General features: G+C 40.3%; 1 protein-coding gene across 1 annotated transcript in view; it reads right to left on the bottom strand.

Moving 5' to 3' along the window:
- The window catches only part of ARAP2 (ArfGAP with RhoGAP domain, ankyrin repeat and PH domain 2), a 174453-nt gene that overhangs the window by 119618 nt on the left and 27551 nt on the right, over positions 1–27284 (bottom strand). Inside the window, exons 3-7 of the mRNA XM_054729595.1 lie at positions 25600–25658; positions 23912–23988; positions 22854–22945; positions 20751–21104; positions 8689–8758 (exon numbers count right to left, since the gene is read on the bottom strand). Coding sequence (XP_054585570.1) covers positions 8689–8758; positions 20751–21104; positions 22854–22945; positions 23912–23988; positions 25600–25658 — 652 coding nt within the window. The remainder of the gene's footprint in view (positions 1–8688; positions 8759–20750; positions 21105–22853; positions 22946–23911; positions 23989–25599; positions 25659–27284) is intronic.

Genomic DNA, 27284 nt, shown 5'->3' with positions numbered 1-27284 from the left:
ACTGCCACGCCCTCAAAGATGGCAGTTGGCGACGCCCACAGTCACAAGATGGCGGCGCCCAGTCCCCTCAGCACTGCCAGGGCGGCAGGCACTCGGCTGCTCGGTGCACCTGCCTCCACATTTCCCCAGTCTCCTCGGCCTCCTAGCCCCCCAGGGCCAGCCCGAGGGACAGGCAAGTCTCAGATGGTGGCTGCCCAGCCGCCCAAAGCCACCCAAGGCGCAGGTAGCCAGGGCTGGCTGAGGCTTGTCCTGCCGGCAGTGGCAACAGCAGAGGTGTGATGGGGCATTGCCTTCCCCTGATTGCTGGGTCACCTCCCGCCCCTGAGGGCTCCCAGACTGTGAGGGGGAAAGCCGAGCTGCGGGACCCCCACTCCAGTGCATACATTTTCATGCACCGGGCCTCTAGTGTTTAATATGTTTCTAAAGTCCTTCTTTGAATCCCTCCACTGGCCTATACAGCCCACACCTGGTAAATGAGCGCCTGAGTTACTGCACACCTCCTGGTCTGCCTCCGCACTTTCAGCTTGTCTTCCCTCTAACCTTTCTTGCGTCTTGTTCGTTTGTCACAGTTGGAGAAAAGAACAGGTTCACAGAGGAGGGTAAAAAGGTGAGTCTACAAGTCTGTACAGGGTTTTCATGGATGGCAATGGACAGGAAAGTTGAGAGGAAAGAGCAAAAACATGGAGATGAAAAGACATGTGCCAGGTTCCCACAGTGTGTCCAGACACTATTGAAAAAGCCATTGCCAAGAAATAAATGAAATGACTGGCTTGAACAAAGGAAATCCAATAAGTGTGGGTTACAATGCAATACCAGGCAATACTAGATCACTAAGTGCTCCAGGAATGAAGGGGTCCGGGGGATGTCTCACTATTGTGAGGCAACCTAAGGCCTGGGAAAGAGCACAGCACCCCTGGGGACAGTATGAGGCCTCTCTTGGCTGCAAGTGGTTGAGACTAAACAGTCAAAAATCTAGAATGTCCAAAACATTTGTACTCTATCCTTTAGGTGATCCATTCTCCAATTTCAGTTTGCCTAAGAATTAGGTAAAGGAGCTTATAAAGGTACTAGTGACCTGGTGCACGAAATTCATGCACATTAAAAGGGGATTAATTAGAGGAAATAATTTAATATTGCTATTTGCCCTTTCTCTATGATAGAAGTGTCAGAGAGGAAAGAAAATTAGTAAAATGTATATGAAAACCTTCCTCCTGTCAGAGTCTGGGGTGCACCACGGGACCCAGAGTCAAGTCCCCGCCCACCCACATGCACCTCAAAATCGAGACCCAGACCGGCTGGCCCCCCCATTGGGCTAGATCCAGACACAGCCAATCCCACCCTTGTCAAGCCCTGCCGGGCAGGGGGCATAGCCTCAGGTCCCCTAGCCCAGCGCCAGGATGGGGGGCATGGCCTGAGGTCCCCCAGCCCAGACCAGGGCGGGGGGCGTGCCTTGAGGTCCTCTGTCAAGCCCCGCCAGGTGGGCAACATGGTCTGAGATTCCCTGTCAAGCCCCGCTGGGTGGGGGGCATGGCCTGAGGTCCCCCGTCAAGCCCCGCCAGATGGGGGGGCACAGCCTCAGGTCCCCTGGCCCAGCACCAGGAGGTGGGCGCAGCCTCAGGTCCCTCGTCAAGCCTCACGGGGTGGGGGTGCGGCCTGAGTTCCCCCGACCCAGCACTGAGGGTGCACCTTGAGGTCCCACGTCAAGCCCCGCCAGGCCAGGGGTGCAGTCTGAGATCCCCCGGCCAGGTGCTGGGGTGGGAGGCACAGCCTGAAGTCCCCTGTCAAGCCCTGCCGGGTGGGGGACACAGCCTGAGGTCCCCTGTCAAGCCCCACGGGAGCGGGGGTAGGGCGTAGCCTCAGGTCTCTGCTGATTGCTCGTTAAGGCCCCTTATGGGAACTTGGCCTCAGCTGTGGGTGCAGCCATCTTTGTGATGGAGTGATGGTCAATTAGCATATTCCCTCTTTATTAGATAGGATATTTCCAGTGAAATGATTATTTATTGAATAAAATATTACCATTAACTCATTTTTCAGTAGAAAAAAAATCAAGTAGCATTATAGAAAAAGAAACAGGAATTTTAAAAAGGAGATTCTTTCCTTCCTCTAGATATCTTTAAAGTGATTAAAAAAACAAGTCCTTAAAAAAGTAACAACTGACCTACATGCCTGTAATAATGAAATTATATCTAACAAGTATCTATAGAAAGTAATAGAAGAACAATTATCCAGAAATAATCAAAATGTACTTAACATGCTAAATACTGTGTCACTTTAACCTCAGGAAGTTGTAGTTTCTCTAATGGCTCATTTATAATCTGTCATGGGATGATTGCAAGATAAAGCTCATAATTTTTAACACTGTGGAGTTGCATTTATGTTCCTCTCCAAACAACACACACTAAAGACTAAAGACAATTTAGAAATAACAACTCAATGACAACAGGCTCAAAATGACTATGTTTTCCAGAGTGTGAAATTTTCCTTAAAAGAAGAAATTTTAAAGCATCCCCTGAGCCTGTAACACACGGATATGTAGGTCAAGTTTGTCATTTATCTACCACTTTCAGACAATGAAACGACCACAGGGCAATTCTGCCCACAGCTGAGTGAGAGTGGGGGTGAGCTCCATTTCTTGGCAGGTGATAAGATATCAAGGCTATGGGGATGCTGCCATTTTCAGTAACACAATGAAAAGTCCTTGCGGAGACATGATTGAGCAGTGCTGAGAAAAGTGGAAGGAAACCAGGGAAACAGGCAACTCTGCGCACTGCCTCCTGAAAGCCCAATACATGCTCCCCAAGTACACACGTAAACATGGAAAGATGTGCACATGACCACTAAAACGGCACACCTACCGACACAGGAGCTAAGACTGCATCTATGCCTTCTGCTCCCTGGTCTTGAAATACCCTCTTCCCAGTTCACCTCTTCTGCCAGAAAGGTCACAACAAAAACTGTGTCTCCTGCCCGGCTGATGTTGCTAAGTGGTTGAGCACTGACCTATGAACAAGGTCATGGTTCAATTCCCGGTCAGGGCACATGCCCAGGTTGTGGGCTCGGTCCCCAGTAGGGGGCATGCAGAAGGCAGCCGATCAATGATTCTCTCATCATTGATGCTTTCTCTCTCTCTCCCTCTCCGTTCCTCTCTGAAATCAATAAAAATATATTTTACCCTCACCCTGGTGTCTGTGTCCATTGGTTAGGCTTATATGCGTGCATACAAGTCCTTTGGTTGATCTCTCCCCCTTACCCCCACCATTCCCTATCTTCCCTGAGGTTTTACTATCTGATCCATGCTTCTCTGTCTCTGTATCTGTTTTTGTTCAGGCATGAGTGAGGCGGGGGGCAATGGAGGGATAAGGACACATATGTAATACCCTAATCAATAAAAAAAAATTAAATATATATTTTTAAAAACCATATAAAAAGAGGGAAAGAAAACTGTCTCCTTTTAGAAAGACCCATCCCAGTGTTTTGTTTTTCACCAAGATAAACCAAATCATCTGAAAAGTAAAGGGGGAAAATATCACAGAGAACAACAATTTGAATTTTTAAAAATTTGATGTTAAGCTAAAGGATTTATAATAATTCATTTTAATGTGAACTTTTTAAAAATATATTTTATTGATTTCAGAGAGAGAGAGAGAGAGAGAGAGAGAGAGAGAGACATCAATGATGAGAGAGAATCATCGATTGGCTGCCTCCTGTACAACCCCCACCGGGGATTGAGCCTACAACCCAGGCATGTGCCCTTGACTGGAATAGAACCTGGGACCCTTCAGTCCACAGGCCAATGCTTTTATCCACAGAGCCAAACCAGCTAGGGCTTAACGTGAACTTTTGTCCTCAATTTTAAACCAAAGTTGCATCAATATTTAAAAATGTGATAGGCCCTCATCCCCTCATTGCACTGGAAATGAGCTTTCAAAAGGACAGAGTGAGTCCAGCTGGACACAGATACTAGGAAGTCTCTCCCCGAAACGGCTATAATGATACCACCATCAACAGAGCTTCATGGCATGGAAGCCTGTCTCATTCCTGAATAGTTTTCCTCCTCATTCCAATGAGACCAGAGAAGGGCACAGGTACTGAAGAAAACTAGGGGTCATATTCCATCAGATACAGAGACCACATTGTACCTCCTCGGGCAAAGAAACTGTCTCAACATTCAAACACACAAATAGCCCCGAAGGTGTGGCTCAATGGTTGAGCATCTACCCAGGAACCAAGAGGTCACGGGTTCAATTTCTGATCAGGGCACATGCCCAGGTTGCAGGCTCCATCCCCAGTAGGGGGTATGCAGGAGGCAGCCAAATGGATGATGTTCCTCTCTCATCTATGTTTATATCTCTCTATTCCTCTCCCTTCCTCTTTCTCTAAAAATCAATAAAAACATATTTTAAAAAATAAAAATTAAAAATTAAATACAAAAATAAACTAAAAACCATAGTTAAAGCAGAAAACCAGCTATTAAAAATATTCATCTAGCCGGCGTGGCTCTGTGGATAGAGCGTCGGCCTGAAGACGGAAGGGTCCCAGGTTTGATTCCGGTCAAGGGCATATGCCTGGGTTGCAGGCTTGATCCCCAGTGGGGGGCGTGAAGGAGGCAGCCGATCAATGATTCTCTCTCATCATTGATGTTTTCTCTCTCTCTCTCTCTCTCTCTCTCTCTCTCTCCCTCTCCCTCTCCTCTCTGAAATCAATAAAAATACATTTTAAAAAAAATATTCATCTATCTTGCAAATTTCCAAGAGGTGTACTGAAACCTATTTGATGTTTTATCTGGATCACTGCAAAGTGAAACCAAGGAATTAGCACTTCTCTAGACTATTATTCTTTTTTTTTTTTTTTAAGCAAAAACTAAGTTTTATTACAGAAAAGCTCCCTGCGGGTTGCCCTTTGCCCTCTATCGTTCTTAGTGTTGTACTGTGCCCTGTGTTATCTTCTGTCTAAAACCATATTCTCTTCTGCCCTGCAGCACTGAAGAACCAATATATGAGAGGGAATATAAATCTCTCGTCAAGCACAAATATCACCAATATTAGACAGTGGAAATCTCTAAATAATGGAAAAATGTTAGATTATAAATAAGAGAATGTGGATAAGTATTAAATGAGTATGTTAAAATTTTAAGACTATAAAATTATCTGATTTCATTTAACTAAAATATGGTATACTTATTAGGTTCCAACTTTTGATTAAGGAAATTAATTTTTAAACACAAAGAGATTGAAGGATCAGTACAATGAATACCCATGTATCCTCCACTTAAATCTGACAACTGTTAGCATCTTTAATTTTTGTTTTATCTAACTTTAAAACTGATCCATGCTTCTCTGTCTCTGTATCTGTTTTTGTTCAGGCATGAGTGAGGCGGGGGGCAATGGAGGGATAAGGACACATATGTAATACCTTAATCAATAAAAAAAATTAAATATATATTTTTAAAAATTAAATATATATTTTTAAATATATATTTTGTGCAAATATCCTAATATATAAAGAGCCAGGGTCCGTCATGACCTAAACGACCAGATGGATGACCGAAAAGCAGGCTACATGGGCAGGAGTCAGTCCTGGGTCCTGGCTGCAGCAGCAGCGGGAGTCAGTCCTGGGTCCTGGCTGCAGCAGCGGCGGGAGTCAGTCCTGGGTCCATCACCAGTTAGACGGCATCTTAGGGTGAGGACCATCACCTCAGCCAGAACTCAAGATGGTCACCTGGCCTGGCCCTTCCTCAGAGGCAGCTCCTTTCCTCCATGTACACCGCAGAGGACAGACAGGGATGCCTAAGAGGCTGGGGCCATGGTGCCCCATCCCTACCCTACTCCCTGGCCTCCTTCACCTGTGGCGCCCACAGAAGGGTATGTATAAGAGCCCTTCCCCTGCTACCTCTCACCACTGTCTCCAGCCATCCCTAAGCACACAGGCATATCGGCTTTCAAACTTGCCCTACTCACTTCCTCTCACCCCCTTCCAGGGCCTCTGCTCTGGATGGGGCCTTTGGAATCCTGGGCTCTGGGGTTTTACAACAGAGCTGGGGTGGGAAAGGGTAAACAGCACCAAAGATGGCTGATATGGCCACCCACCTCTGCCTCAGCTTGACCAATTAGTTCACCCTCAGAACATGGCACTCTGAGGGGATCCCTACTTCCACAGCAAGGGCTCTAGGGCCTCAGCCGCAGTGCCAACCTCCTCTCCCCCTTGGCCTTCCACACAGCTGGTGCTTGCTACAGCTCCGTGTGCCTTACTTAACCACCCCTTCCTTCCCTGTTCCTACAAAGAAGGCTGCATCTTTGTATGTTAAATTCATATAAACTTTGTAACATTTTGGGGAAAACAAACAAACAAACAAAAAAAATGATGACCAAGAGAATGCCGCAGTCAACGTCCAGAGTCTGGCTCAGGAGAACGGAGAGTAGGGAGAATTCCATAAGTTGGCCGATGCCAAGATATTTCTGAGTGACTGCCTGGTGTGTGACAGTTGTGTGACTGCAGAGGAAGGAGTCCAAGTTTCTCAGCAGAACACCAAGGACTTCTTCCATGTTCTGAACCTTTGCTTTGGTTTTCAGAATTCCCTGCTCCCCATCTCTTGGCTCCCTCCCTCTTAGGGGCACTGTTGTTGTCACATGGGTGCAACTGGAATATTGTATCTCAAGAGGATTGCCCCAATGTACGTATCCTTTTATCTGACGATGAAAAAATCCCAAAGAATAAGAATGGAGACAGACTACTGTCCTTTAGGCTTAAAAAAACCCTGGAAGTGTCCTGCAAAGAGCTGAGACTTGGTTCTGTCCACGTGCCTCAGAGAGATTGGATGAGGAAATGGCCCTGTTTGGCCCTGACTTTACCCACTTATGTTACTCTTGAAGGTGTCTTTGCCACAATGTGAATAAGCTGCCACCTTTTGAAATAGGGGCTCATACAAAAGTCTGCATTCCCAACTTTTCTTGAAACAGATCTATGTTCTGCAGCTGTGGCCATCGTTCTGAGACCAGGTCCTGTCGACCAGGTCCTGCTGCTGGGAATCAGGAGGCATTGGAGTGGAGGTGCCCCCACCGCCCCGTGCCCTTTTACATTCAGGGATTGAGGTGAACTCACTTTGGGGGAGGCCTGGCCAGGGTGACAGGTGTCACAGATAGAAGGATGGAGAATGGAGAGGCGGACACCCTGCTTGGTCCCTCCCTGGGTGGGGTCAGGCAGATGAAGGCCGGCCAGCCTGCCCCACAATTGGTGAGATAGTGTCCTGTGTGTCCACCTCTCACCCTGTGTGCCCAGCCACTCCCCTCAGCTCCTAGAAGCCCTCTGTGTTCCACAACAGCATGTTCTGCCCTCACATGCTGCTCGCCCTAAGTGAGAAGGAAGAGAGCAGTTGGCCCACAGACAACTACACAAAAAGATAGGGCTCATGGCTGGCTAGCACAGTGGTGGTGGTGGGAGCCTCTTCTGCCTCTGTGGCAGTGCTAAGAAGCAGCAAGCCGATTGGTAAGGAGCAGCGAGCAGGCGGGAGATAAGGAGCGAGGGGTCCCAGACTGCAAGAGGGATTTCCAACTGTCAGCTTAGGCCCATTCCTAAGCCAGCAGGTGGACATCCCCTGAGGGGTCCCGGACTGCAAGAGGGTGTAGGGCGGGCTAAGGGACCACCTCCCGCCAGTGCACCAATTTCATGCACCAGGCCTCTAGTCTACATATATAAAAGCCCAGCAACCGGAACAGCGCAGCGAGCAGAACAACCGGAATGATGAGTGGCTATGACATGCACTGCAGCAGCCAACCAGCCTGATCCGGGCTCTAATCGCCCCCCCACCCTGGCTGGCCCGGCCCCTGATCCGCCTCTAATACCCCAATCAAGCAGGACCGAACCACCCTCAGCCCCTCCCCCCAGCCAGCCCTGCCCCCAATCAGTCCACCCACCCCAATCGGCCGACCGCCCACGGCCCCTCCCTCCTGTCAACTCAGCCCAATGGGCCCCCATCGGGGCGGGCCAGCCCGAACCCACCCATGCACAAATTTGTGCACCAGGCCTCTAGTTGTAACATAATTGTCAAGATTTTCAGTGAGTTCTAACTCCAAACATCCTTCTCAGTTTCATCTCCCAAAGTTTCCTTAACATACACTATCCCCCAATCGTAGAAAACTATATCCATAGTAGAATGGATTTCCCATCTGAGCATCTCATTGTTCTTTCTGCTATCAAGTCCTGTTCCCACTAATTTCTCTTTACACGAACATTTCTTATTTTCTCCATGTACAAACATTCCTTTCTTCAAGACAAATAGCAAATGAAATCCCATGCAAGAAGCCTTCTTTGTTTCTTCCACAAGCCCTTTCAGAATAGAGTAGCTCTCCTTGCTTTGCCATCCCCTACTGTGATGTAATTTTGCAAACACTGCTTGGTGCTCTCTAGGATAAAGGCATTTCCTTGTTCATCTGTATATCGCTCGTAGCAATTCCTGTAGGCTATACGAGATACTCCATAAATAACTGTTATTTATCTAAGGTGTGTGTTTTTTATTCCAATTTTATGTTTCAAGAAAAAGTTAAATTATGAAGAGTATTTTACCCTATTATAATTCTTTTCATGCGATAATCCAACTCATGTTCTCAAAAAAAACAAATGTCGCTTGCTTGGTTTACTGAAGTACACTTAGGATGTGTAAAGCAATCTTTGAAAACTGTAAAATGTACTTACCTTCTCGTTATTGTAATAAGAAATGCTATAGCCATCAAATTTCACCCATCTCTTCTGAAACATGCGTTTTCTGTAAAACATATGAAATTGTTATTTTACATTTAAGTACCATGAACTGGAATTTTAAATATGTTTGTAATGTGACTGCATTGAGTACATTCCCACTTTCTGTTAAACAGTGCAGAACACAATAGGCTATAACAATGCACAGTTTGGCAACAGTACACAAAGAGAAAAAATATGTGATGGCACTTTCTAAGCACCTATATAGGAGTCTAAAACAATGACACTGTTAACAGTGTTTATCACCCACATTTGTAAGGTTGAGTGCAAAACAAAGTATTGTCAGACACCCCCCTATCAATACCCATTCCCCTTCATGAAGATAACAGAACTTTCATCCCTCTTTAAGCTTGAAACACTTATTTTTACCTCCATTTCTGCTTTGGAGAATGAATAATATTTTGCTAAAATAATAAAGCTTTGTCAGTCGGATTTATATAGATAAACTAATTATGATCTAATAAGCTAAAAAAGCCCTGTCCACATAGAGAATCATTTACAATCACCCAAAATTCATTAACATGTTTTGAAAAAGAATTATATGAAAGGCAAATGCCATTTAAAATGGACATTAAGATGAGGAACAAAGCAAAATAATGGCATCACGGGTTTCCAAGTTAAGCTTAAAAGAAAAAAAACTTTTTCTGGCTACAAGGGAAAAGTAAAAAAAACATTTCTACTTGGTCTTTTTTCTGTTCTGTCTCATTTTCGTCTCCTTTCCTGAAGACAGACAATCCTGAAGGTTCTGAAAATCCTACTTTCTACGTGACCTCTCAGTGCGGACTGACACAATCCAGATACTTTTAGCTTTTAACACAGATATGAAAACTAACTTTTTGAAAAAATTCACCTCTACACAAAGGGGGAAAAACCACTGTCTATCTGTTCCTTTTGCACTGTTCTGGCATGTTTAAGATAAGGAATTGGCATGACTTTCTGTCGTTTTCTAGAAGATTTAAAGATAGAAAAAAAATTCAGAATGTGTAGAGAATTTTCCTTCTGGGCTTTTCCCTGAGTACCACACATCCATTATGCCTCCCACACTCATCCTTAGCCAATTTATTCCGCTTAAAATAAAATTAGAGAAAATCGGATCAAATGGAGAAAAGTTTCAAAGTTCATCAGTGCAGACAACATTCTCACATATAAGCACTGAATTATGACATCATAAGAATGTGTAGATCATAGAACCACAACTAACTAGCCAGCCCTCTTTCTATCTTATTCCCTCTTCTTTCGGCTTCTTAACTTCTAATGGTCTGCAATTGGTTTTCCTAACATTGCAACACCCACCAGGTTTTCACTTCTTTCAGCAACCCAAGGGTTCTCCAAATTCTCAGCATTAAAATTAAAAAGTAAAGAACATTAAGCAAACACACAATAATAATACATTAAACAAAATCACTGCGAATTCCTTTCATGCTGATCTCTGTCATACTTAAAGGCAGGTAAACACACATCTTCCCAAAGGACTCCACAGTAATTCTGTAAAACAAGATTTGTTTGAGCCCCGCCAGCCTTACATTGAGAATGGTGGTAAAATAAAGCGCAGTCACGTAAAATATTCTGTTTTATTATAAAAGAAATCAACATTTATGGGCGATAAAGGCCTTAGAACCTCCCCCTATCGCTCCATTCCCTTTGCTAACTACTCCTTATCTTTCAGAATTTCACCTATACCGCCTACACAGACATTCCTCCCCTGATAAGCCAATTCAGAGAAGATCACAAAATTATTCTCCCTCTTTTTCCTCATAGCTCTGAATACAATCTCCCATTATAAATATACTGTATATTTGTCTACGTGCGTAACGTCTTTTCTCCTTGTAACACCAGCCCTTCGGTGTTACAAGGACAAAGTTCAAGAATGTTTCATTCTCTACTGTATGACCAGCAACTAACCCAGAGAGAAATAGGGCACTAAAAAAAAAAGAATCTGTGGAATGAATGAGTGACATGATTATGTGGCTGGCTCCTTATCCGTGAGATCTCAACTTGAAAGTGACTCCCTCCGAGTAGCCATCCCTAACCACCAGGTGGATCCTTCAGGTCCATTTCTTGAGTCAGACTTCACAGATTTTGTCATTATATATCTGTTTTGCTTTATCCATCTCCCATGATAGATCTTTAGACACTTGAATATAGAAAAGATTTGTTTTGTTTATCAATGTAAAACTAGCAACTGCCACAGTTCCTAGCATACAAAATGTGCTTAACAAATATTTAACAAATATATTTTTCAGTGAAAAATATTCCAATTTGCTTTCATATAGAGAAAATAAATATTACTAAAACACTTTATCTTTAATTTCCTTTTTTTTTCTTTTTTCAAATACTAAAGACCAGTTCCTGAAATGACCATATAAAAGCTCTGTAAAACTACCACGTTATTAAAGAAAAATTAGACACTACAGAAAACATGAAAAAAAGATCATTTTAATTTCCATGCAATGTTAAAATATATTTTAGAGTTAAACATTTTAAAAATACATTCTTTAAAATGTATTCATTTGATACTTTCCTATTTAAAATGCAAGTTAGTCAATTTAAGATGTTCCTAAAACTAAATTTATACACAACCTATTTTGCTCATTAAATGTGTCAACATTCAATTAGTTATTTTCTGCATGTGAACTTTAATAGTGAATTCTAATAACTGGTTAATTAAAGAACTTACACTTAGATCCTTTTTGACATTATTCCCCTTTTTACCTAATGAAACTTTTATTTGCTAAACCCTACAAATTAATCAAAATTTCAACTAAATATTAAAAGAAATAGCTTAAGAAGGATGTGTTTCTAAATGTCAATGTACAATTTTAAATCAATAAATATACTGGTAAATACTAAAGTTCTAAGAATTATCTTTTCTAAGCAACGGTTAAATATTTCTCTCATGTATTTATAAAAGTCTTTTTGATATCAGGTAACTAATTCCACTGGAATTATGTATAATTAATCTACTACACACAATTAGAGGCTGCTAAAGTACTTTAAACATTTTCTCTGATATATGTTATGTCTTTCCCTTAATTATCTTTTAACAGCTAGTAAATGTTAAAAAAAAAAAAAAAGACAAGGTATGAAATGCAACATCACCAATCATCACACAACGCAAATTAGATCTGAAATAGTGATGAATTATTACACAGAGAAGAGATATTAAAGCCTTAGTCAATTAGCAATTTACTTGGCACAATAATCTTGGTAAGAACAAACACTTACACAGTGCTTTGTTCTAGGCACTGTTGCAAGCCATACACTACTTTTCATTCATTTAATCCTCCACATAACCAGATAAGACCTATTATTATTCCCATTTTACAGATGAAGGCTCAGAGGCACTGCTAGGTTTAATAATTTGCCTACATCACATAAGTAAAGAGTGACTGGGAGTCAAACCCAGGCAAGCTGTGCTCTTAACCACTTCTTAAGCCTGACTCTAGTCCAGTTTATAGCACGAAATCCTGAACATCCCTTTCGGCAGCAATAACATTTGACCTCTACCCCTTTATATGTGAGTTTAATTTTACGAAGTCCTTCAGAATTCCTTCAGGAAAAAAAGGTAAAGCAGACAAAAAACCTATTAGCCTAGGTTTTATCCTACTTTGTTTGTAGGGTTCTAAAGGGAAACATTTCTTTAAGAAGCATTTTTTACAATAGTTTCTAAGGCTTGTGCAGTGTTATTGAACGGCTTTCTACCAACTCTTCCCTGGAGCTCCGGTAGGGCAGGGGGTGTAAAGTTTCAGCGGCTTTCATAAACAAACACTCCATACCACCTGGTGTCAGTTTTGGTTGTCTCAAAATTATGTATCTTAAAATTCTTTTTTAACAACAGTGCATATACAATTAAAACTGTATTTATTAAGTGCTCACACAGAGGCACTTCTATTTAATATCTCTCCTAAGTGCCAGAGAATTTTTTAAGATTACATCTGACAGCTTAAAAAAAAAAAAATCCCCAAATCAAACAAGCTTGCTAACCAATGATACCAATTCAAGGTGGCGGAAGCGACCAAACTGTCACCTTCAACTCTCACCCAGCTGGAATGAACCTCAAAGGCACTGAGTCAGATGCATGGATTTTATTACTCAGGATACTTAAATCACCACAAAAGTACTTCTCACTCATTCTACAAAATATCTAAGAACAAAGACACTAATATGCTTTACCAGACTCATGGGCCTTGTTTACATAATCCTATAGAACTATGTGCACTCTTATTCTCTGTTCTAACCCTAACTAGGCTGAATATGTTTTGAAACTACTATAATTACCCAAAATATAGACTTTTATTGATATATTCACTCATTTTTACTTAGCTAATTATTATTTTACCTAATTATTATTTTAAGTCTGAGGCTTTTAATGATGCAGTATTAGTTATAAAGTATTTTATAGATAGAAATCCAACGAGTTATATTTCTCTAAAACACCAGCACTTTTCTATTAGAATAGAATAATGCATTCCCTCACTTTTAAGCAAACCCAAATGAGAGTTTCCAAGATTATATAAACCAAAATTGAGTTGGGGCCAATAAAACATGAATATGTGCTAAAAGGACCCTGGAAAGTCAATAAAAAGGCATGAATATGTGTGTGTGAATACCAATTTTTACAATATTTACAATGAACTTAGTGTTTACATGATATGGCATATGAAAAGCTATGTTAAAAGATTCACACCTCTTTATTTCGTGGCTTAATCCTCTATTTTTTTTAAAAAAATCCAACATTTAATCAGTTTCTAGTTAAGATGATCACTTAAAAGCTTGTTTACCTCTACTACTCCCAAAACTTCAAACAATTAAAAAAGCAAATAAAAATAAATACCTACAAACCAACACTGACCAGAGTAGATGATAGCAGCAATATTTAGAAACTGGGAAAGCACAAGAAAGGACAGGAACTGCCTTAGGAGGCTTCAGAGAGCTGACTGCTAAGCCTGCGAGTGATCACAGCAAGAGGAAAACCAATTTACCCACAAAATCTCAGAAAAATCTCAGGAGGTGGAGATACTTGTGGAAGTGACTATGAAGGGCAATGGGGTGCTGAGGATAGAAACATTTGTTGAAAGGCAATTTAAAGAGGTGTGTGCCCTTCTCACAGCATCCCAGTATCCCTTCCTCACTGTACAGGGCTGGAAAACTGTCCTTCCTCAACAGAAAGGCAGTTTCTTCAATGTGGAAGATCACACAGGGCTCTGCACGGGGAGACTAAGACAGGGCTGAAGGTAGGGGACAGTATTAAGAACAGTAGAATCACAGCATTCTTCATGGTGGCCAAGGCATGGAAACAACCAAAGTGTCCTTCAATAGATACCATACTTTCCGGCATAGACGACTGGGTGTGTAAGATTTTCCTGGGTTAAAAAGTCATTTTATACGCCGGAAAATATGGTATATTGGACTATATTGATGGGATTAGATATAATGGATTAGATATATTGGACTACCATATTTTCCGGCGTATAAGATGACTTTTTAACCCAGGAAAATCTTATACGCCCAGTCATCTTATACGCAGGAAAATACGGTAATTAGATAAAGAAGATGTGGTCCATATATACAAGGGAACACTACTCGCCATAAGAAGATATGAAATCCTGCCATTTGTAACGGCATGGATGGATTTTGAGAATATCACGCTAAGCAAAATAAGTCAGGCAGAAAAAGTCAAGAACCATATGTTCTCACTCATACGCGGGATACAAAACTAAAAGCAAAAAATGAACAAAGACAAACAAACAAAAACTCACACACAGATAACAGTATGCTGGTTACCAGAGGGAAGGGAGATGGGGAGTAGTAAAGGGTAAAAGGGGTCAAATATATGGTGGCAGAAGGCGGTTTGACTTTGGTGGTAAACACATAATGCATTTACAGACGATGTATCATACAACTGTCCACTTGAAATCTATGTGATTTTATTAACCAACTAGAGGCCCGATGCACGAAGATTCATACAAGAATGGGTCTTCCTTCCCCTGGCTGCTGGCACCGCCTTCGCTCAGGCCCGGAGCCATCTTTCCGCCTTCCTACCTTCCCACGCTGCCCAGAGGCCTGGAGCTGCTGGAGCGGTGCAGACTGCCTGCATCATCCCGCCCCCGGCCACTCGGCGCCTGTGTATGCAAATTAACCTGTCATCTTTGTTGGGTTAATTTGCATACTCACTCCTGATTGGCTGGTGGGCATCATGAAGGTATGGCCAATTTGCTTATTTCTCTTTTATTAGTGTAGATGTCACCCCAATAAATAAAAATAAAAAAGAAACAAATGAAAGTTTATGTCATAAATATTTATACTCAAAGTCCACTTTCCCTATTAAGTTCCCAAAAAGTTGTTTATCGTTTTTTCACCCTCAAGAAGGGAATTCATTTAAAAGATCTGGCATGAGGAGCCTACAAAGAAACATGTTAGTAAAGATCTAGGAACATCATCTCATGAAAACAGACAGCCACACTCCATCAGAGGCTGTTCCAATCAGCTTTGTAACATCTCACTTTAATCTTTTGCACTCGGATGTCGAGTGTGACTCGACACGGTTAGCATTAGAATAGAGGAATCGAGAAAAAAGCAAGCGAGTGCAAAGGGTTAAAAAGGAACAACCCAAGATCAACAAAACATTTGAGGAAAACATCTCTAAGGTAAAAGATGGGAATGATCGCCTCCCTCCCAAGAAAGGAAACAGACTCAACTAGAGAAGAAAACTTGAAAAAAACAACAACACATATTAATGTCCCCAGAGATATTAAGAGAATACATTGTATTCATGGAACAATAATAGCATACTATAAAAAGAAGAGTCAAAAGTAAGAAACTGCTTTCCGTATTAAATATAGGATAACAAAACACAAAAGTAGGTTCAAAAGTACAACTGAAGAAACTTCCCAGAAATGAAAAAGCTATATTTTATCAGCATTTTGGCACAGGAAGTCCAATATTAAAGTACCAGGAATTCTAGAATACCTATATTTAATATGGGCCACTGGCTTCTGGGTGATCTGATGCCTAGCCACTGTCTGGGCTTTGACCTTGTCTTGGTATTTGGCCATTGGCTTTGCTCTAGTCTTCTGTCCAACCAGAACATGCAAGTCACTGGCAGTCTCTCCCTCCTCATCCTAGTGCCCAACCTTGCATTTCCCATAAATAACCCAGCTTACCCCTGCTATCCATCTCACATACCGCAGATCCTCCAGGTATCGCCACAAGTCAGTGTCCTTCCTCTCCTCCTTCTAGCCAGAAAGTATTTCATTTGAAAATGCCAGTTCAAAATGTATCCATTTTCCAAAGACCAACTGAACTGCAACTTCTCCGGCCAAGGTCTTGGAAGATATGTTTTCTCAACAATCCCTTTGTAACCCCACAATTCTGTACTCTATGGACCTGACCTGTCTGTACCATTATTAGTATACTCTGCCTTTCGGTTTTATTTTTAATTTCCTAAATGGAAGACACACAAAAGGACGGCACACATCTCACTTACCTTTGCATTCCTCCATAAATTCTTAAGCTAGTGTACATTCAAATTGCTGAATGAGCCTCATGCGTTCAGCTTCTGCTGCCCCAGATTTACATAACCACACAATGCTTCTCCATGATTCAAAAATTAGTAATTTTTTTTAAAAAAAGAGACTTTAGCTAAGTAAGGAAGTCCCAAAACAACTTATCAAGTAAACTATGAGTTCCTGGAGATATACTGTAGCTTTTATAAATATGCTCAGTGTATTATGCTGAGCACACAAACATCAGTAGAAAACAGCAAACTAAAGACAAAAGAGTCTCCTTATTGCAGACATTCTTGGCTATTTTGATATGTGCATCTCCCATAAAGGGTACAGACATTACACCACGTTCTCTTCTTTACAGAGCTCACAGGATTCTTCCTCTGAATTACATATTTGGAAAATGCTAGAATAAATTATATCCAACGTTCATTTTTGCATCTTTTCAGATTTGCTGAAATGCTTGAGCTTATTAATTACAGCTAGAAAAGGCGAGTGGGGCATATTTGTTTTATATCCTCTAAACTCAGTATTTTAAAACAGGTACCATTTATTAAGTTTTTCATAGGCTTGCCCTAGTTGTAATAACAGACTCAAGTTCAACATTCTATCAAGTTTCTTCCATAAAAGTTTGTAAACCAATAAATAGTATCAAGCTACATTATAATTAGACTAGAGGCCCGGTGCACAAAATTCAGCCCTCAGCCCAGCCTGCACATCTGCCCCCTGCTGCTCAGTGCACGTTATAGCGACTGATCCTTCCGCCATTTGGTCAATTTGCACATTAGCCTTTTATTATATAGTATCATTCAAATTTTAAATAAACTTCATACGTTAAGCTCAACTAGAAATGTTTCAGTATTTCTTTTAAATATATATATTTTTTATTGATTTCAGAGAGGAAGGGAGAGGAAGAGAGAGACAGAAACATCAATGATGAGAGAAAATCATCGATCAACCTCCCACCCCCTGCACACCTCACACTGGGGATAGAGCTGCAACCTGGTCATATGCCCTGACCGGGAATCAAACCATGACCTTTTGGTTCATAGGTTGATGCTCAACCACTGAGCCAGGCCAGCCGGGCTCAGTGTTTCTTTAGTTGCATAATGTTACAGAATTATTTTCTTACTAAATATTTGGTGGTTTATATTTTTTTACATACTGTTCATTAATTCAGAACTGGCATTTCCATTTCAAAAGCAAATAGATACTCAACCATGTGAATTAAATCCAGATTATGAATTTATTTTGTTTAATGTCACTCATGACTGAGAACAGTTTCAAACAATATTTGGAGAAGGATAACTGAGTGTGGCTATTTATTTTTAAACTGTGTCTTGACAACACATGTAAATGTCTCCAGGGAGCAAACAGAAGAATAAGGAGAAAACTGAGAGGCCACTGCTCTGGAAATGTACACCAGCACCATCAATGGCACCTGCAGATTTTCAACAGTGTTCAGAGTTCAGTTTTACAAAATCCCTAGAAAAATGTAGAGAAACAACGATGTCTAATGCTAGTTTTTTTACTGGTTCTGTCAACAATAAATATTAAAGAATCTATCACGTGCCACAGTGTGGTTACTGAGGATACCGCAGTAAACAAAAGCCAATCTAGATGCTGTCCCCAGGGAACGTATATGAAATAAGTACGTCATCTAGTATAGAGTCGCACAGAGAAAAGTAAAGTAACTAAGGGAGTAATGGGGTGGTGGGAGAGGGGCAGTGATAACTTTAAATTTGGTGCTCAGGGCCACAAAGCAAGGGAGACAGACATTACAGCAAGCACTTAAGGCGGGTAGAGTACAAGACCTATTACTCTCCGGGTAAGAGCATTCCAGGCAGAAAGAACAAGTGCAAAGGTCCATGAGGGGGTCCTGCTTCTTATTCTAGTTCTACAGAGCACTAGAAAGGGGTTTCTCTATTTTGTGATCTATCAGGTTATAATTTTCTATTTGGGGCCCAGGGCAGATGGAAGAAGATGGTATAAGATTTTAGCCAACCATCTAATCTGTTTTGTGCCTCTATGGCTCATAGGCCAAATCTGGCCCATTGTCTGTGTTTATAAATAAAGTTTCATTGAAAAAGCCTCATCCATTGGCTTCCATATCCTCTATGGCTGGCTGCTTTCACACTACAGCTGCTGAGTTGCTGATATCCCATAAAGATCACATGGCTGTAAAGATTAAAATATGTATTATCTGACCATTTACAGAAAAAAGTTTGCTAATACCTTCTCTCTTGGAATTCAGAATGTCATCTAAATCAGTGAGACCTGCACCAAAGCAACATGTGACCATGAGTTAAGCACAGCTCAGGAACCTCTGCATAAGGAATGGGCAGGTATCCATTGTCTAACGAATGAGCATCTTAAACACCCTCCCAATGGCCAGAGTCTAATTAGGAAAAGAAAAAATTCAGATTCTATTTATGGTCTAATACATGCTTCTTGGTCAGCTACACATTGTTTCTTTCCAGTCATGGCAATATAATCATGGAGAAATTTTTTTAAAATGTCTTGGTGATATAACAAGCTCCTTTGTTTACTTTCCTATATCCACTCCCCCTGGTATTCGGGAGAATACAATTTAAGCCAGAAAACTCAATTATTTCTCCTAAAATGGAGAGATATAAATCTAGAAAACTGACAGCATCTAACCTTAGGCAGATTCAGAAGAGAAAGAATGAAACGCCAGAGTTCTGACAAAGAGAAGGGAGAAAATGTTCTACCTGTCCCAGGGGTGGCCAATAATGGTAACGCTTTCTCACTGTGCCTGGAGCATAAACATGCCAACCCTGTAAAGAGCAAGGTGCCGCCAGAGATTATGCAGGAAACCATGGCTGCTGAGGGCTCTGTACCCAGAGTCTGCAAAACCTTCCGGTGATATTTTGAAAGCCCACTCGCATCTCCCTAAACACTTAATTTTAGAGAAATGAAAGACCTGAGAATATGCAAGCTCACAGTTTCATTCCACCAGTGTGTATGATCTGAGTGCTGACTCATACGTTTGCTATTTACCAGTAACACGGATGACTGATGGAAAGTAGACACAGCTGACTACTTTATCATCCTAATGTAACCGGGAAGAAGAGAGACACAGTAATTGGTACAAGAAGTACTGGGCTTCGGTTTATTCAACATCTAATTTGCTAAAAGGATGCAATCATATGAAATGTTAACCATATAATTAAAAGCCATAAAAGCGTCAGGGGTCTTTTGGCTTTCTTAAGACATGCAACACGTGCTCCCACTAGGCAACTGGTAATTCTTCTGGCAATTATTTGCTAATAAAATTTATTTCAGGTCAAACCAAGGCCTTCTGGAAATGATGAACATTTGTGGAGGGTGGGAAGGGGAATAGCAGAGAAAACCGGCACATTGTAGAGATCTACCACATTAATTACTTAAACAGGAGAGGTATGATCCAAAAATAACTTAATGATTCATGAGGAACATTTCAAATAAATATTGCAAAAAGACATCCAAAATCAAGATGCCAGAAAACCATTCTAATTAAACATAATCCCTCCCCAAAGATTTATCAGTACTATAAAATGCTTAAGGGACAGAAGTTTCTTCATAAACAGAAACAAGAAGTCTGTTTTAAAAGTATAATATTCAAGGCACTCTGACCTTCTGTGCAACTTACGAAAATCAAAACAATCTATACTAATAAAAGGGTAATATGCTAATTAGACTGGGAGACCGGACATCTTCCTACAGTCTGACTTCCTTCTGGACAAAGCCACGGTGGTGGGGGCCAAGGCAGAAGCAGTTAGGGGCGATCAGGCCAGCAGGGGAGGGCAGCTGGGGGCCATGAGGTCAGCAGGGGAGCAGTTAGGCGGTGATCAAGCCAGTAGGCAGGCAAGTGGTTAGGAGCCAGCGGTCCCAGATTATACAAGAGGGATAACTGGCAGTCAGACATCCCCCGAGGGGTACTGGATTGGAGAGGGTGAAGGCTGGGCTAAGGGACACCCCTCCCCGTGCATGAATTTTGTGCACCAGGCCTCTAGTATATCAACAACAGTGAAGCCCGAAATCTAACAATGACGTGTTTTCCCTTAACTACAATAAGCTTTGTATTCCCAAACAGAACACTGTTATGAGATGTGCAAAAGCCAAACAGTGTGGCCTGAGTAATACTAACTCAATCTGTGTTGTTTTTCTTTGCTACAAATTAGGACACAATAGTGAATTTTGGTGCAAAGTTAGAAACTAACCCTAAAATTCTAGATGTGAAATCATAACTTCCAGTTTTAATCTGCTTTTTAGCACCTTAACCCGTCATTCCATTTAGCACATTCCACAGGCTTCTCGTAAGTCTAAACAATAGCATTTGCAAAAGCATGTTGAAAGTCCAGAAAAACTATCTGTATGCATGGTGAGGAGGGGTGAAGGAGGGGGCTAGTAGCAACCTAGCAGATTTAGAAATGGATAAACTTGAATTTTTGAAAATATGCTACTTATTAAAATAAATGAATAAGTACATACCCTTGAGGGGAGAGTTTGTCTAGCCATCCCGATTTAACCTTCCTTGCAGACGACCCATAAAAGCAGGCATAAGGAGATATTGGACTTGAGGAAATTACTGATGAATCAGCATTTCCACTTGTTGAGCTTAAGGGATAACTGTGCCTATTAACAGGATCCAAGTTCAATACTTTTTGAGTCCTGGTTTTAGATGCCTTTGAATTTTTTCTTTTTAAACTCTGAAAGCATTCTTCTACTGTTGAATATTCTGAATCTGCAGCACAGCCCGTTGGAAAATTGTTTTTGTCTTCTCGAGGTATCCAAATATCTTCCACTTTGTCTTCACTTACATTCGCCTTCCTGTTATCATATATGCTAAAGGGAAAAGAATAGTGTAAACATTTCAAAGTGCTTATGTCATTTAAGCCATCGGTTATTTTTTTACATTTATAAACAACCCATCGCAGAAATTTAAGACCAGGAAAATCTTAGCATTCAATTAATCCACCTGATAATTTTAAAATTCTTCCAAGAAAATTAAATACAAGTCTCTCATTATCCTAAGACCTATTTGAACACTACTAGAAGTAGTATATTTTTTCTTGCGGATCATTTAATCCTATCTGTTTATTTGGGGGGTTGGGTAGAGGTGGTGAGGATGGGGACTGGCTGTATTCTTTGCAACACAGTTTAAACATATGCACTAGCACCATTAAGTGGCCAGCCCAACCTCTAGTCCCTGGGCAACATCATGAACGACTAACTTTTGCTTTTGGAGATCTTTCTTCTAAACTCGTTGCCTCTTCTTTGACTCTCCACTCCCAGGACCTCATGTTCCATTACAATGTGATAGGACAGGGAGTACTTTTGACTGACGAGAGCTTTAGTATTATTTTGCAACACTAATGAGGAAGAAGCAGACCACACTGCTAGCTAGAAAATGAGAAAGGGTCAGGGTTACACTAAGAAGAGCTGTGTAGCATCTAATATTTACTGGAACACATTCATAATAGCTAAGCATACTGCTATACCTTTCAGGAATGACAAAACAGAGTCACTGAGTAATTTATGTATAATAAAACCCATAACCCATAAAGGAGGTTTTTTTCTAATCAATAAAACATACGTTTAGGGGTCCAATTACATTCTTCTGGATACAGTGTTCTAAAAACCAGTACATTTCCTTAAAGAATGATTTAGCCTGGCCCTTTCCACTTTATGCATTATAATAGGGTCCTATCAAGTCCTTGCTGAACTAGTATTTCAGTATCTTCCTTAAGTTTTAGTATTTTCCTTATGTTTAGTTTCAACTTATAGAAGGGAAACCCACAACAGTGTTAGCCTTCGGAAAAAAAAGGATAAAATAGAAGATAAAACAAATGTTAAGTAATGAACCAGTATACCAAGTCCTAATAAAGCTGAAAAATAAAATTTATGTTGGAACTTTAGAAATTCTGATTAATTCCACGTGTGATCCAAATAAGTGGATAATGTCAAGCCACTTGTCAATGTTGAACGTACAATAAAAAGATACTAAGTTACATTTGTGAAAACTCACGTAGAGTTTTTTGCACTGCTCCTTTCTCCTTCATATTAACTAACTTCTTCTAATCCTTACACTGCAATCAGAGTCCCACATATTTGCCACATTGGGAAGGGGAGAGTGGTTTCAAATTAGAGGAAGACCAAAGTAATCTGTCACAGAACACACTTGATTTACAGACTCCAAATTCAATTATTAAAACAAGTTCTGCTATTGACGCATTCAAAAAGAAAAGATTTGATGCGCTAGCTGGTGTGGCTCACTGGCTAGAGCACCAGGCCATGGACAAAAGGGTCGAAGGATCAGTTCCTGGTCAAGGGCACATACATGGGTTACAGGTTTGATCCTTGGCCCCAGTCAGAGCACGGGCAGAAGGCAACCAATCGATGTCTCTCTCTCATAACGATGTTTCTCTCTCCTCCCTCTCTTCCACTCTCTAAAAATTAATGAAAAAAAATATCAAAAAAGATTTGAACTTACCAATGTAAACTATTTTCTTAGAAACATAACATGAGCAAGAAGTCAACATTGTGTAACATTTAATTCAAAAGAATTCATCATCATTTGTCATGACTTCATACCTTGATTTGACAAAAAAAGAGTTTCTTTCAGTTGTTGCTTTCCCTTTGAGTGTTTCTTCATGAGCCCAAAACTCATTCCTTATAGACTTTTTCTATTAAAAAAAAATACATACAGTGATTTTAGGGTTTCAATATTCTACAAAGATCCACAATATCTGGGTTTAATTTTATAAACCAAATATCTAATTGCTTAGATCAATTTTCAGTAAAAACAATCTAATTAGGAAGACTACATTAAACAGTAGCCTTTGGATGCCTTTTTCAAGAACGAATTTCAATCACTAGTAACTCATCATTTCAAAAAAAAAAAAAAACAAAACAGAATATGCTAACCAAGAATAAAATTTATTTACTTTTACTTTCCCAATATTTTTTGTCTTCTAATTTCTTTTTTATCATGACCAAGAAATAAAATAGCAAAGAGCATAGATATTGAAGAGAAAAGACTAAAACAGAATAATTAAGATGTGTATGCCGAAACCGGTTTGGCTCGGTGGATAGAGCGTCGGCCTGCGGACTGAAAGGTCCCAGGTTCGATTCAGGTCAAGGGCATGTATCTCGGTTGCGGGCACATCCCCGGTAGGGGGTGTGCAGGAGGCAGCTGGTCGATGTTTCTCTATCATCGATGTTTCTAGCTCTCTATCCCTCTCCCTTCCTCTCTGTAAAAAATCAATAAAATATAAAAAAAAAAAAAAAGATGTGTAACTAACTGGAAGTCTGTATTTGGGTATAATGCAAAGCACAATCGGGAAGGGTGGGGAGGGGTTGTTTGCTTTTGCTTTTTATGATTTTTTCTTTTTTTTTTCCTAAAGTAACTTCTCTTGCACAAAACTTTGAACACACACTAACCCTTATTTCTGAAATCAAACTGAAAATTTGTTTTTGTAATATATATTTAAAGGTAAAATTTTATCATGATTTTACAGAATAGAATTTTACTGACTGAAAATTTCATTCTTCAACATAACAGTCTTCAAACAGCATATAGGAAAATGAAGCAACAAATATAAACAGAAGAGTAAGTAATATGAAAAAAAATTAAAATGAATGGAACAAACCTTGGAAGTTTCTAGTCTCTGGAAGAGAAAGGTCTCTCCATAAGGAAAGATGGAAGATGAATTCTCCTCATTTGAATCTTTTGGGGAAATTTTAAGATGAAAATGAAAAGATGTAAATAATGGGAATTATTGTTTTTTTAAAAGGCATGTGTTTATGTTAAAGCAGTATCACAACTTAAGTTTTATTCTCTGAGAGTCCAAAATTATGCTCATAATTCTTACCCCCAAATAAACTCACCCCCTGGTCTTCATGATGTAGCACTCACTATATATACCCCTCACTTGTACAATAGTAAAAATTTACTATTTCTTAAAGTGTGATGTGTCAGATCTATATGTCCTTGCTAACCTCTAAGATCTACATTAATATAACCAAGCACATTTCCCACTGTATAGAATGGAAATTGTCATGGTGTCATTTTTTTCCTTTATTTTATTTTTCCCATCATTGTTTCCCCCCCATACCTCTTCCACCTCCACCCACACCCCCCACAGTATGATGCCATTTTTAATGTTAATCCTATATAATAAAAGGGTAATATGCAAATTGACCCTAACTGTGGAACTAACGGAAACGACCAGTCGCTATGACACGCACTGACCACCAGGGGGAAGATGCTCAACACAGAAGCTGCTCTGTGGTGGTCAGTGCGCTCCCACAGGGGGAGCTCCGCTCAGCCATAAGCAGGGCTAACAGCTGCAAGAGCAGCAGCAGTGGCAGGAGCCTTTCCCGCCTCCTCAGCAGCGCTAAGGATGTCCAACAGGGCTGCCAGAGGGATGTCTGACTGCCAGCTTAGGCCCGATACCCCAGGGAGCAGGCCTAAGCCAGCAGATGGATATCCCCCGAGGGGTCCCAGATTGTGAGAGGGCGCAGGCCAGGCTGAGGAACGCCCCCCCTCCCCCACCAAGTGCACGAATTTTCGTGCACCAGGCCTAAATAAGAGAATGGTATTAACAGCAGATAATTAATCTTAATTCTATTATAACTTTCAATAAGTGATTATTAAAAATTCACTAGCAGAATAACTAGATGTTATAGGACTCAAAATACCAGAATCCACTTAATATAATCCTTCTGATTCCATAGCTACTAATACACCTGTAAATAAATCATTTCAAAAGAACTGCCACCATCTTTGAATTACACCAATCTACAAGAAAGAATTCTCAACACTTTCATTTTCTGATAGGGCAAAATGATTTTTAAAGGCTCAGTAGCAAGTATTTCTTTGCCATCTTATTGTTGAATGTTCCTGAACTTGTGAAAACAGAATTTTCAGAAAGAAAGAAAAGCCCTTGTCAATGATCAATTCACCAGAGCGATGTCAGCCCTTTCCTGTTACCATGGCAAACATTACTTTCCATAATCTATGTTCTGTAGCTCAAACTGTCAGAAACCACTTAATTCAGTTAAATGCCTTCAACTGTGGCTAATGATAAATGAAGCCTGTATTTAAAAAAAATCTTTTTACATCACCATGTGCAAATTTCCAGGTGTCTGTGTGTCTATTACTGTCTTTCATTCACTCACTTTTAAAGGTGTCTGAACTAGTATGAACCCTAGCAGAGAGTATTCCCATTAGTCCCTATTCTCCAGGTGGGCTGCCTTCTCCATCATGATTTAAACACATTTAAATCCATCAAATGAGTGCTAATGATTTACAGAGACTTGAAATGCTAAGACTCACTGTGCTGTGTCACCGATTTTCCAGTTGAGGTAGCACCATTTCTTCTCTCACGGAAATAGCTTAAAGGAAAGGGAAAAATAGGTTAAAATAGATATGTAAAAGAATTAATTAGAGAGACATACATTCTTTTAGTTAGCAAAACAAATATTCAAAAGTAAATTTTATTTTAAATAAACAGAATGGGCAAATTCTACAAATGTGTTTTTCTGAATAGCATCAAGGAAGAGATTTCAAAGAATTTTACAAGTGTTTCTCATATTTATAAGTCGCAAAAGCAAACATATTTGCCCAATGCTGGTATGAACATAAAGCAATTTCAAACCCCATCCATACCCATCTGAGAAACAATTTTTCTAACTAGATTTCAGTATATATGTAATATTTTTGTCATTAGTTTTATCACACTGAATAAAAAGCCTGCCTGGCTCTATGAACACAATATCAAAATACACAAGACTTTTTTTTCTCAAAGATCTGATAGTCTTGGGGGAGAGACTTTACAAGTAATTAGTTAGTATACAACCTAAAGCAAGCCAGAGGAAAACACTGTGGAAGCAGATGATAATGAATACCTACCACAATATGAAAGACTTCTATCTAGTTTTCCCTCTAAATGTAAAGATCTGGACACTGTCCTCATATACTTATCTGTCCGAGTAACTACAAGCAAGTAAATAATAAATAAATAAAAGAACAGAAATCAATAAAATAGAATATGAACAAAATTTAAGTGACTGGAACCGAAATCTAGTTCTTTGAAATGATCAATAAAATTGATCAACCTCAGAGAAGGAAAAATAAAAGAGAGACAGGAGACATAAATTACCAATATCTGGAATGAAAGAGGGAGCATCACTACAAATCCTACGGACATGAAAGGGATAACTACAGATTACTAAGGAAACTTTATGCCAATAAATAAGATAAAATTGAAAAATTCCTTGAGATACAAATTAGCAAATATGACACAAGAATACATAGAAAATCTTGATATCCCTATATCTATTAGAGAAATTGAGTTTAGTAATTAATCACCTACCGACAAAAAACTCTATGTCCAGGTATTTCATTGAGGAATTCCACCAAACATTTAAGGAAAAAAATGACACAAATTCTACATGAACTGTTTCAGAATATAGAGAAGGAGGGGTACTTCCCTACTCATTCTTAAGTCCAGTATTACTGATACCAAAACGGGTCAAAAACAAAACTACATATAAATGTTACATAAATAGTCCCCATGAACATGAATGAAAAAATAATTAAGAAAAAGCAAATCCAATCCAATCTAATCTAATAATAGACAAATATGCAAATTGACCATACCTCCGACACACCCAGAAGCCACGCCCACAAGCCACGCCCACCGCCAATCAGAGCGAGTATGCAAATTAACCCAAACTAAGATGGCTACAGCCACAGAGAGCAAGGTTTCCTAGGTAACAGAGGAAGCCAAGCTTTCTGACAGCCGTTGCAGGCCTAAGCCTCCACTCAAGCTACAAAGTTTCAATTATAGAAGGTAAACAAATTCAAACAAATGGCAGCAGAATGGAGCTTGAGAGAGCAGGCCAGGGTTGCTGCCAGCAACAGGGGAAGCAAAGCTTTCCGCACACCCTGGCCGGGCCCACCCGCTTAAGGCAACAAAGTTTCAATTATAACCCCAACACAAATGGCTTCGGGCCTCG

This window comes from Eptesicus fuscus, chromosome 2 (assembly GCF_027574615.1).
Source record: "Eptesicus fuscus isolate TK198812 chromosome 2, DD_ASM_mEF_20220401, whole genome shotgun sequence".
Classification (NCBI taxonomy): Eukaryota; Metazoa; Chordata; class Mammalia; order Chiroptera; family Vespertilionidae; genus Eptesicus; species Eptesicus fuscus.
Note: the sequence above shows the minus strand (reverse complement) of the source record. Positions and strands in the feature narration are given on the sequence as shown.